The sequence below is a fragment of the Calidris pugnax genome, unplaced genomic scaffold (assembly GCF_001431845.1).
Source record: "Calidris pugnax isolate Ruff unplaced genomic scaffold, ASM143184v1 scaffold135, whole genome shotgun sequence".
Classification (NCBI taxonomy): domain Eukaryota; kingdom Metazoa; phylum Chordata; class Aves; order Charadriiformes; family Scolopacidae; genus Calidris; species Calidris pugnax.
Genome location: NW_015090961.1, coordinates 716,350 through 728,744, shown reverse-complemented (window position 1 = coordinate 728,744; position 12,395 = coordinate 716,350). Strand labels below are relative to the sequence as shown.

The following is a 12,395-nucleotide window of genomic DNA, read 5'->3' as shown; positions in this document are numbered from 1 at the left end:
GCCGCCCTCCGCCGGGCGGGGCGGGCGCCATGACAGGCCCCCGGCGGGCGGGCCGCTCCCTCAGGCCATGGCCGCGGCCGTGCCGCCGCTCCCCGCCGGCTGCCGGGAGGGGAACGCCGCTCCCCGCCCCGTTACCTGCCCGGAGGGGAAAGGGAAGGTGGCTGGAGGGCCACTGGGGTCCCTGCCGCCCACACCGCCCTCACCGCCCTCCCCTCACACACAGCGGGGCCACAGGCTGGGGCAGGCCCCGGGGGGGCTCGGGCCTGACAGGAGGGGGGTGACCCTCCATAGATAGCAAAATATCCGCTCTTTATCCCCATCCTGGTGTGGCCCTGTCATGCCAGGTCAGGAGCAGAAAACGCCTTTTGGTGTCACCCTGCCATAATCTCCGCCATGGCCTGAGGAATCACAGAATCTTCATGGTTGGAAGGGGCCTCTGAGATCATCAAGTCCAACCACAAAGAGCAGGCGTCTGGGCACAAGCAGCCATGGAAGGAGCCATTGCCACCAGATGAACTGTCTTATCATTCATCCCCTGGAAGGAATGTCCTATCATTCATCCCCGTCAGCGCAGAGATTTAGGGAGAGCTCTGGAGGAGACAAGGGGGGGTTCAGGGCACACGGCAGCCCAGGAGGAAAACATTTTCCCCACTGCCTTGTCTGTTGGGTGACGGCTGCTTCTTGGACACAAAAACACAAGGAAAAGTGCTGCCACAGCGTTATTTCCAGGCAGCACCTATTTTTAACCACCGGCAGGTTTCTCGGGGAAGTCGGTGCGACCGGGAAACGCTCGTGCCACAGCTCAGGATTTTCCACACCTCTGATAAGGCTGTGTGCCCAAATCCTGGGCTGGGGAGGCCCCGGGGATCATGGCCCGCTGTGACGTAAATAACCTTTGGCCAGAAGCTGCCGCAGTCCCGGGCTGGCAGCCCTGCAGAGCCGCACCCCGGGGCTGCTTCGACGTGAGCACCTTCACCCCGCTCCTGCCGGGCTGCTGGAAACACAGGTGTGTTTACGGGAAGGAGCACTGTATCCTGCTGATAAGGCTCTTACCTTTGCACCCTCCGAGCCAGAACAGAGCAATTACACCTTCTTCAACTGATACCTGGAAATGATACTACTGAAAATAGGGTTTTATTGCCAAAGCTGCCGGGGTGCCGGGAGCTGTGGGATGCCCAGATGCGCTGGGTGCCCCGAGGAGCTGCTCTGCTGCCAGCCAGCAAACCAGGACTGGATGGAAGGAGGCAGCGCTTTGCAGTTCAGCTTAAATAACACAGGGATGGTTTAAGGTTTACTCGTGACCCACTGTGCTCGGCCAAAGCAGAGGTCCACGATGCACCATCCTGTGTCCTGGGGCCCGCAGCGGGTGCCCGGGGCTGAGGATAAAGACCGGGCAAGCGGGTAGTGACATTTCCCCGCCTCTGGTGACTCATGGCTCAGGCACGTACAGAGCCAACAATGTGCCTTTGTGCTGGGGAGATCTCAATGGATTTCTCTTTCGTGGTCTTGTCTGGTTGGCTTTTGAGCCCGTGTAAAGCCCATAAATCCTGAAATAATGAATCCCACAGTTTATCTGCACCTGGTGCAAAGAAAACGCCTCCCTTTGTGAGGATTGAATCTGACATCTGCTGGTTTCGCTGCATGCCCGCTTGCCTTTATAACAAAAAAATAAATCCAGCCATTATTCACCTCCTCCCCTGCCAGTCAAGATGTGAGAGCCGTCTATCGTAGTTTCTGTCAACTCTTTCTGAGTCAGTGACACAGCGTTAAGGACCGGGAGGGTGAAACTCGCCTGGCAAGTGAGCGCTTTGGAGCTAATCCCCTGCCTCGCTGTGTTTACACCCCCAGCGAGCGGAGCGCTGCCCCAGAGCTGTTACCCGGGAATCCCGCTCCACGCTCATGTTTTGGCATGAAACCGAATGCTCCATTACAAACCCCAGGTGTGAGGATGGCAGGGGACAGGACCCGCAGGGTGTGATGGCAGGGTGTCACCGTGTAGCACAGGCACGAGTTCCCGGTGTCCCGGCGGTGCCAGGGCACAGCTGATGTGGCTGCAGAGCTGGCGAGGGGACGGCAAATCCGACACGTCAGTGCCAGACGTGGCACACGGCGCTTGCGAGGGGCACAGGGCTGGCACCGGCAGGATCTGCTGGGACAGCCCCACACACAGCTGGGTGACAAGGGAAGAGGGAAAGAGGAATTCACTCGGAGACGTGTGAATTCACCTTAAACCCCCAAGAGACATCTCAGTTCCTCACCCTTTTACAGGGCAAAGCAAAACTCCACCTGCACAGCTCCTGCTCTGGGCCTGTGTCCATCAAATCACCGAGCACGAAGGGAGAGGGAAGAGGGTGACAGGTACTCTCACTCTCTACAACTACTTGAAAGGACACTGTAGAGAGGTTGGTGCTGGTCTCTTCTCACAGGTAATTAACAATAGAACGAGAGGGAATGGCTTCAACCTCCAACAGGGTAGGTTTAGATTGAACATTAGGAAGGAATTTTTCACTTAAAGAGTGGTCGGGCATTGGAACAGGCTGCCCAGGGAGGGGGTGGAGTCACTGTCCCTGGATGTGTTTAGGGGATGTTTAGATGGGGTACTGAGGGATATGGTGTAGGGGAGGACTTTGTAGAGTAGGGTAGATGGTTGGACTCGATGATCCCAAGGGTCTCTTCCAACCTCAATGATTCTATGATTCTATGATTCTAAAAATAATCTGTTTTAACTGCATCAAATTTGACTCTGTACCCTGAGACACAGATTTGGAAGCAAGACAGTGCGGCATGGAATGGTTCCAGGGTAAAGAATAGAGACCATCTTTCTGGCCACGGGGTGCTCCAGGCTCCAGTGACACTGTGAAAGCCCCAGGAGGACAGTGGCCGGGTGTCTGGCCAGAAGCCACCTGCGCGGGTGGTGGCAAGGGGTTAAAAGTGAATTCTGTCATCTGTTGTGCTGCTGAGATGGATATGGCATGTCCCACCCCACTGTGGTGGTGGCACGCGGAGGAGGATGTCTCCAAAGGGGGGAGGATGCAGAAAAGAAGGGTGAAAGATCCCAGAGCTGAAGAAAAATGCCTGAAATGCCAGAGTTGTCCGGCCTGTTTGGCGCTGGTCGCTGTGCTCAGAGGGGCTGCGGTTCCTGCCTTCCATGGGAGATGAACACACAGGCCACTGTCAGCATTGGAGATAAAGGGGAAAATTGCAGCTGGGAGATCAAGCCAGACCTGCTCACTTGGGGAATTAAATCAAACAGACCTGCAACAAAGGGAATGTGATCCCTTCTGCCCTCCTGGGGATGTGCTTTATTTTGGAGCTTGTCCGTTTTCCCTAGAGGGATTATCAGGCCCTTAGCCTCCCTTGAGTTTCTCCAGGGCTCTGTTTCTCGCTGTGCAGGATGCTGCTGGGAGATTGGCCTTCCTCCTGGGGAAAGGGATAATGCTTAATGCTCTATAATTCCTTAGTGATCCAGGCCACGCTCGCTAAGCCGCTGATGCTGCTGGAACTGTGCATGGCCCCATCCCACCCCAATCCCAGCGCTGGATCTGCCTCTCTCGGATGGTCCCTTGTTTAAAGCATTGGGAGTTTTTACCTTCATGCCCTTTGAAGTGCCTCTTGCACCTCTGGAGCTCTGGAGTTTTCTGCATTTGTGTCCAGTTTTGGGCACCTCAATACAAGAGAGATCTCGAGGTGATGGAGTGAGTGCAGAGGAGGGCAACGAAGCTGGTGAGGGGGCTGGAAAACAAATCGTATGAGGAGCGGCTGAGGGAGTTGGGACTGTTTAGTGTGAGGAAGAGGAGGCTGAGGGGAGACCTCATCACTCTCTACAACTTCGTGAAAGGACACTGTAGAGAGGTTGGTGCTGGTCTCTTCTCACAGGTAATTAGTGACAGAACGAGAGGGAACGGCTTCAAGCTCCAACAGGGTAGGTTTAGACTGAACATTAGGAAAGAATTTTTCACCGAAAGAGTGGTCGGGCATTGGAACAGGCTGCCCAGGGAGGGGGTGGAGTCCCCATCCCTGGATGTGTTTAAGGGCCGTTTAGATGCAGTGCTGAGGGACATGGTGTAGGGGAGGACTTTGTAGAGTAGGGGAGATGGTTGGACTCGATGATCCCAAGGGTCTCTTCCAACCTAGACAATTCTATGATTCTATGATTTCCCTGCCGGCTGCCGTTCAGCGATGGCTGGTGCCCATATCTCCCTCGCCTGCCAGCACCTGGCATCTCCTGGGCCTGCAAACTCAGCCAGAGAGCAACAACAACAACAACAACAACAAAACAAACAAACGAGAGAGAACCTGCTTTTCCAGAAACATCTCTTTTTATTAAATCACGTCTTAAAACCTAGAAACATTCATGTATTTGAAACCTGGTTATCGTACACGAAGCAGCAGATAGTCTCAGAGAAAAGGTGTCAACGTAGGCAGCAGAGATGGCAGATGGCACGGCCAGGTTTGCCCCAGGCCTGGGCAGCCAGAAACCGCCTCGAAAACCAGGGGGAGTGCTTTGGAGTAACTTTCTTTGACTTCCAAGGAGCCAACCTGCTGGTCCAGGGCCCACCGAGACCTCGGAGTTTACAATCTTTGTTCTCAAAAGTCTCCGTTAAGACAGTTTGGGTCTCAAACCAGCACGTTCTGGGGTTGAGCCAACGCGACAAGCTCCGTCTGTGCCTGCTGTGCCCTCGGCTCCCCATTCGGAGTTTACAATCTTTGTTCTCAAAAGTCTCCGTTAAGACAGTTTGGGTCTCAAACCAGCACGTTCTGGGGTTGAGCTCTCTGGGGGCCAACGCGACAAGCTCCATATGTGCCTGCTGTGCCCTCAGCCCCCCACGGCTCCGGGGCACGGCGCAGGCAGGTACGAGCAGCGGTGCTGGCCGCGGCCGTCGCCCCGCGCTCCCCTCGGATTCCAAAAGGAGCAGGACATCGCTCCCCTCGGATTCCAAAAGGAGCAGGACGCGGCCGGCTCCCTCCCAACTCAGCAGAGGGTACAGGCAGAGTCAGAGCACAGGGTGCCCCGTCTCCACACGGTTTGTCAAATGGCCAACTACTATTCAAACTTGGGTGGTTTGGGGTTCCCCCCCCCCCCGTTATTTTGACAATGAGGCTTTTTTCTTTCTTTTTCTCATTTGGATGAACGTTACCTGCTCAGTTATCTGAGTTTAAGAGCTCTATGGGATAGAGCCTGTCCTTCTGCACATACCAGATCCGTCTCCAAAGCCTGCAGCACCGTTACCTTTCCCGCTTGTTAACCCTGTATTTGGTTGTCTTTTCAGAAAACTGACGATGCGCTGCCCCTGCAACGGGAGGGCTCGCAGCTGAGAAAAGGAGCTGGGAATGAAAACTGGTGCCTGAACTCCAGGGGGAAACAGTAAAGATCCCCAAAGCTCATTGACTCACAGCCCCATGAGAGCTCAGCTTTTGCTGTTGCGTGATAACACAACTGAAGTCACCCCAGTTCCAGGAATAGTGTTAGAGAACAACAGGAAACACGGAGCGGAAGAACTGCAGCCCCTTCTTGCTCACGCGGGTACGAGTCCAGCCCGGCTTCCTGGGATGGGGAACACCAAACTCCCTGGTTCTTCACTCATCCCCATGTTAACACCCAGCAAAATGCTGTCTCGTGTGGCATCGGGGGCACAGCAAGGGCAGGGGAGCAGGGTCCATACGCAAAGGGCCTTGCTTGGCTGTATTTACTGGTGGTGGTTTTAGGGCATTTCAAATAACAAGGGCAAAGATACTCATCCTTGAATTCCCAGCTCTGAGTTAGCAGGGCCTTGCAGTGGGGACTGTACCACTACGACTGAGGTTTAGCACTAAAAAATAAATAAATAAAAAAAATATCTAATAACCCCCCCACTGCCTGTTGGAGCTTTCTGAACACCAGCAACAGGCATCTGTGCTGGTCCCGAGCCGGTGATGAATCAGAGCAGCTGGCCAGGGACTGGTCACTGCCACGGTCACCAGCTCAGCAGGATGCTGGATGAGGAAGGAAGCCTGGGATGTCCCATCAACTACATACAGCTGCTTCCCCCTGCCCCAAGGTAAGACAGCCCTAGATGTGTCTTCTGTGTCTTTAAGTGTGTCAACTTCAAGGATACTCTAAAAGCAATACAGTAACGTGAAAAATTAGTAGGTTGTATTAGCTCCTTAAAATTTACCAAACATTTATAGAAAAAAAGCAATTTAACTTCCCCTCAGATGGATTCTTTACATATATAATGTTCATAATGTTTATTCCTTCCAGTGTAAGTTTTTCACCCTGACGGGCAGTTTGTTGGGCTGAATTTATTTCCGAATCAAAGCAGCTGCTGGTTCTATCGCGCTTCGATGGCTCGTGCCCAATCCTGGCAAGAGGCTGCTCGCTGGGCTTTTAGGCAGAGACAGCAAAAAGAGTGTCTCCCCATTAACCGAGCCCATCACCTGCAGGATTACCTGGGAGTAACAACGACCACAATGGGGTTGGTGGTAATTAAACCACCCATTTACTCACTCAGCTCTTGCCTATGATGGTGTGCAATAAGGCTGACTTGTCATCAAGACCGTTTCAACAGTTTCCAGTTGGCTTTGGCTTGTGTTTCCACAGCTGAGAATTAACAAAACACTCCCATGGAAGATGGAGAAAAGTCACGGATACTCTGTGATCAGTGGGACAAAAATACAGGACCACAAATGACGTTCACGGATGGTGTGGAAAATGGTATCACCGCTCGATATCCCTTGGGAGGATCCTTCAGAAGAGCTCTCTGTATCACCAGCTCCAGGGACCGTCAGGGCAAAGCCCAGAGCGCTGCAGCGGTACCCGTCTCTGTGAAGCTGTGTCCTGGTACCCATCGTTCCAGGAAGGATGACACAGCCCAGCACCTCCTCTGATCGTGGCTCCGGCAACACACGCCAAGTGCCACAGGCCTGGAAGGATTTTTTTTTTTTTAATCATACAGTAACACACCATTAATAACATGCAAGCGTGCCTTCTAAACTGGGCTTTGATGGGTTGAATGTTTACACTTACATCCAGGGAACAGAGCAAGCCTGTCCTTCCACCTCCTGTCTGGGCCGGCATTAAGGACACACTCCCAGACACGCTGGCTATTTAAAAATCAGGATTTTCCATTCTTTCAACCAACCCCACTCGTGTCCCCTGAAGGTGCCGGAGCAGCGCTGGCAGCCGCTGGGAACAGGAACTCCCAGGCACAGGTCACTAAGGCAGTCACATCCCCAACAACAGCAGCTCTTTGCGAGACGGACGCGTGCCAGGAGCCGGAGAGACGCGAACACAGCGCGGCCCCGGCCACGGCGCTGCCTCACGCGCTGCTGCACGGGGCAGAACAAGCCGGGGGCAATCGAGGGGAAACGTCTCCCCCAGACCACAGGGAAGAGCCTGTGTGTGACGAGACGACGTGAACACACACACACACACGCACATGCTCCAGAAGCCACCGGAGCAGGAAACCCGTGTGGAGCTCCAGGCAACAAGTCCAGGCTGAAAAATGAAGAAGAAATTCATTTCCAGAGTCCCCTCTGCAGAGGGAGCCCCCCCCGGGGGCTGGGGGCTGTGGCTTGGGTGGCTCCAGAGACACTTGGAGGCAGAAGCTGGTGGGATCCCACGGATGCAGAGTCCTCACACGGGGCAGGATGCGTTGGCTGGTTGCCTTTTGCCGTCAGATGTTTTGCTAGAGCTACAAGGGTTTTTCTGTTTTGGGGTGTTTTTTTAACGCAGGAAGGGATTATCTGCTGACTCATCCGTTTCCCATCCCGGGCTGGAGGTCAGCGGCGAAGGGAAGCGGGTGGCTGCAGCACAAGGAGAGGTGCAAAAAGCTGTATCTCAATCTTCTTACCTATTTCTACACCCGTCAGGTAACTTCAGTTTTCTTCTTCCCTTTCCTTCCCAGCCAAATGAGAGGAAAAGAGAAAAGCCTCTTTGGAAAACCCTCTGTAAGAGAAGTGCCACATCCCAGAATGCTCCCCCAGCTGGGTGAATATTCTCTGCAGGCAACAGAAAACATGTTTGGGGGCTGCTCCCAGCACGAGCCAGGCTGAGCAGCAGCAATTCCTGCACTTTCTGCCCACCCTTCGCCTCCCCTGGAGGTGACAGTCCCAGCTCAGGCCCCACCATGACCCACAGTACTCTCTGCTGATGGCCATGGGGCCGGGGAGGGCCGGGAGGTCACATCCAGCGCAGCCTGGAAGCAAGAGCAGCAGAAAGTCCCCCGCATGGCAGGGCTGCCACCCAGTTTAGCTGTCCCAGTTTAATCTGCTTCTTCCCGGGGTTAACCAGGTGTCCCCGTTTCTCCTGCCCCTCCTAAAAGCGAATCGGTTCGGCACCGGAGCGGTTCCTGTAGTGGGAATGGCAGGGCTGCCACCCAGTTTAGCTGTCCCAGTTTAATCTGCTTCTTCCCGGGGTTAACCAGGTGTCCCCGTTTCTCCTGCCCCAAATCGGTTCGGCACCGGAGCGGTTCCTGTGGCGGGGCTGAGGTACCGGTGCCACGGGGCTGCGCATCCTCCGCCAGATCCCCAGCAGCTCAACCCCACCGTTAACCCGCTCACTCCAATTACCCTCATTAGAGGCTCCACCAAACCCATTCCAATGGCAGCAATTAGGGACCGTGCGTGAAGAAACGGGTTTGGGGGCCTCAGACAGACACAGCCCAAGAGGAGGGAGGTGAACGCTGGAAGGAGCAGGTAGAAGTGGAAGGACAAATAGTCCCGTGTCCTCAGCAGCCACCCTTGCTCCCGGCAGAGCCAGCCGTGCCCCGCGGGTCACCCTTCACAGCCTGCTCCCAGGGAGGAAGTTACAGGCTCTATTTTTAACTCTAACGTTTAAATAATTACAATTTATTTTATTATTTTTGCATCCCATCCTCCGCGGATCCCTTCCTTTCCCAGCAGCCGCTCGGAAAAATTCAACCAGTTAAAAAGGGGAAGAAATTTGGTTTCCTCTTTCAGCAATGGTGAACTTCAACGACGCCGTTCGCACAAAGGACTTGAGACATCAAAACACTGCTGTCTGCCCAGACACAGCTTTTAGAGTATTTCATCTCTTTAGTCAAGTGAACGCTACAAAGGAAATAAATACGCTCATGTCCTAAACATCACAAACTATGAGGAATATAGATCTTTGGAAAAGAGAAATGCATTCACACTACACTACAGTCAACGGCACCAGTACAACCAGTAATGGTCATTCCAACGTACACCTTCCTACAGGAGTTACACAACTGTACAATCCACCTTCCTACTTTGCACCCCGAGTTCTACAAGTGCTCGATGAGAATAGATATACAATAGCTCTACAGAGAAATCACTGAAGTGGATACATAAACGGGCCCTTCTGGAGTTCAGTAAGATTTGTCAATAGTTCCACGATGCTACATTCATGCTACCAAGTTCACTGAAGTGGGATTTTACTTTAGAAAAGAGAAAGGAAGAATAGTTTGTCTGTCTCCAGTCAGGAGCGTAACCACGGGAGGTAAAAGGGTCAGAAAGGGAGAGAGGGTTGTGTCAGCGTTTAATCCTGCCAGGGCCATTTCCTTCTCCAAATAACACGTGGCTTCTGGCTTTCAGTGCACCTACAGCCCCCCCCTCCCCAGCACGGCTGGCGGAGGCTGCTGCGCTCAATAAGAGAGAATTGGTATCAATTTTGTTTCCTTTTTCATATCTGGCATTTTCTTCCACAAGCTACGGAGCGGTGCCTATTTTCCCCTTCACTGCAAAAATGGAAAACAGGCCCGAGTCAAGGGGATGAGACACAGGGACGAGATGCAGCCACCAAACCCTGCTGTGCTGCCCCTGGCAGCTCCAGCCAGAGCAGGGGGTGACAGCCCACACCTATTTGCTTCAATACGTTGCTTTCCATGACTTTAAATTGTCTCTCTCCGCTTATTCCTCCCTTTTCTGTATGTACATTATTTCTTCCAAAGTTTTGTTATAAAACTGCTATAAATGTACAGGGGTCAGCAGTTCCAGCCAGGGGTCTGCTCCCCGAAAGTACAGCCACGGATACGGCACAGGGGAAGGGGGACTCTACAGATCAGAACAACTAGTTCTTTTTGCAAGTACTTAAAAGAAGATTTGTACATATATTTTCCCTCACTTCACAATCAACTAATTTTAGACACCAGGAAACCAAGGTAATCCTTCCTGGTTATTCTCTAGTATATTTTACTTATAAAAGAAAGAACTTTTATCACCTCCCAGAATTGCCAGAGTGACCTACACAGACTGTAAGTAATATTTATCCTCTGAACAGGCGAGGAGAGGATGAAAAAAAAAAATAAAGCCTTCCCAAAACAAAAAGCAACATCCGACCTAAACAAACAAAAAGTAAATATATTCCAAAATAGATCCTCAAATAGGAAGTACAAATCTGGGTTCTCAAACAACGGCTGCTCTGACCAAGCTCTGGCTTTGTCCCACACGGGGAGGGCCGTGAGCAGCTCAGACCAATGAAGAGGTCCTGTTGGCATTGGGAAAGAGGTGGTTTATGCACAAAGACCTGGCGAGCGAGTGAACACAGGGCAGATTCACACTCGTGCTACGAACCGGTGCTCTGCTCCTCCAGAAGCATCTCCTCCCCACGCCTGGGTGAAGTCTCCCTGGAGGCTCTTCTGGTGGCCGTGGCTCCAGGCTGGCAAGAGGACGCGGCTCAACACACAGCGAAACACTGGCATCAACAAGTAATTAACCATGGCTATTAATTTCTAAGTCATTTTTATACCGTAGCGAACCCGACGGAGGTTTCTCAGCCAGGCACCCTATTTCTAACCTAAAGTATTTTTCAGCAAAACTAACAGTTTTGCAAGCAGCAAAAGAGAAAGTAAGAAAGTTGTGTCTAACTGGAGGAGAACTATACATTCGTGAGAGAGCACATACAATTAGTGCAACACAGCTACTCTGAAAGTAACGAACCAAACCGGATTAATCAATGCAGCAGACATGCAGGGTCTGCTAAATTACCTTAGAACATGTTTGCTGGTGATTAAATATGTCTACAGAAGATATATTACCGTTTTGAATATATTTTCAAGCAGACCAAAAATACCTCATCTATTGGTTACTGGTGTGTTATTTTTAACTAATTAAATATCGGGAGGGATTTTACCCCTCTTGCTATAAAAATTGCACTTATTTTCTATTAAACAAAACCAAAAAAAAAAAAAAAGGAGTTAGATTTCAATTCTATATTCCAGTATATATTCACAATGGAACTGGATCGTCTTGACCTAAGTCTGAGGAGTAGGTGTAGCCAGTCCTTGCTCTCCGAGATCCCCAGGCACGGAAGGTCCCATCAGCACAACCCCCTCCTTCCTCTGTGCTCTGGTCACTTCTTCACTCTAGTGCATGGGTAACTGATTTTATTCTTTTTTTTATTCTTTTTTTTTTTTTTTTTTGTAAGAAAACCTGAGCTTCAAAAGTCTTTAAAAGGACCTGGAATCAAATCTGGCCCATTCTGACCCAAAAACAGCTCAGTTCTGCAAGGAACTCCGTCCTGTCCTCGTTTCACACAGCTCCTCCCGAGACACCACGGCTCTGACCTGAGACGAGCGAGGTCTCAAACCCTTTCCCTCCAGTCTCTCTTGACTCAGGAGATTTTCCTCCCCACACACACTTCCGAGGGCTCCTTCTCCCCTCCCTTTAGCGCTGCTGCCTCCTGTAGGGCTTCGAAGGGCTCCCTGTGCCAATAAAAAAGTCTCTCTGCAATAAGCACGACTTCTTGGACACCGGTGATCGACTTCCTCTCGCAAAGTCTTCTCCAGCTCATAAAATGTCATCGTAATCCAATAGCTTAGAGTGCTGGCGGGTCTTCCAGAGGCGGTAAAGGCGGAAGTCAAAGTAAGTCTCAATCATTTGCTTACCTAGGAGAAGAGGAAAGACGTGGAGGGGTTACAGCCCGCACCAGGGAGGGACACGAGAGGCCACAGCACCATAAAAAGCCCAACCCACCTATAGATGGGGTCCCAGGAGAAGCCACCCATGTGCCTCGTGGGGAGAACACTGGCATTCAGCACCCAACCAAAGCACACAAGGGTGCCCGTGGGAAGCAAACGTCTTTCAGGATCTCCTCGAACCACGAAAACCTTCTTATAATCCCCTGGCAGGGTCTGTCCCTAGAGCAGGAACTGAGCACAAAGTCTGGCTCCAGACAGAATCACAGAATCCCATGGGGTTGGAAGGGACCTCTGGAGATCATCTCCTCCAACCCCCTGCCAGAGCAGGGCCACCCAAAGCAGGTCCCACAGGAACATGTCCAGGGAGGTTTGAATGTCTCCAGAGAAGGAGACTCCACCACCTCCCTGGGCAGCCTCTGCCAGGGCTCTGCCACCCTCACAGCAAAGAAGTTCCTCCTCATGTTTAGATGCAACTTCCTCTGTTCCAGTTTGTGCCCATTCCCTCTTGTCCTG

At 52.2% G+C, this 12,395-nt stretch overlaps 2 protein-coding genes across 9 annotated transcripts in view; both read right to left on the bottom strand.

Moving 5' to 3' along the window:
* The window catches only part of TPRN (taperin), a 28,930-nt gene extending 27,287 nt beyond the window's left edge, over positions 1 to 1,643 (bottom strand). Inside the window, exons 1-2 of the mRNA XM_014952314.1 lie at positions 1,580 to 1,643; positions 1,296 to 1,376 (exon numbers count right to left, since the gene is read on the bottom strand). Of these exons, the coding sequence (XP_014807800.1) occupies positions 1,296 to 1,376; positions 1,580 to 1,643 (145 nt within the window). The remainder of the gene's footprint in view (positions 1 to 1,295; positions 1,377 to 1,579) is intronic.
* A 7,349-nt stretch (positions 1,644 to 8,992) lies between these two features.
* The window catches only part of NSMF (NMDA receptor synaptonuclear signaling and neuronal migration factor), a 51,012-nt gene continuing 47,609 nt past the window's right edge, over positions 8,993 to 12,395 (bottom strand). For all 8 annotated transcript variants that reach the window (XM_014952344.1, XM_014952340.1, XM_014952345.1 and 5 more), the window contains one exon: positions 8,993 to 11,849. In XM_014952344.1, coding sequence (XP_014807830.1) covers positions 11,752 to 11,849 — 98 coding nt within the window. In that variant the 3' untranslated portion in view covers positions 8,993 to 11,751. The remainder of the gene's footprint in view (positions 11,850 to 12,395) is intronic.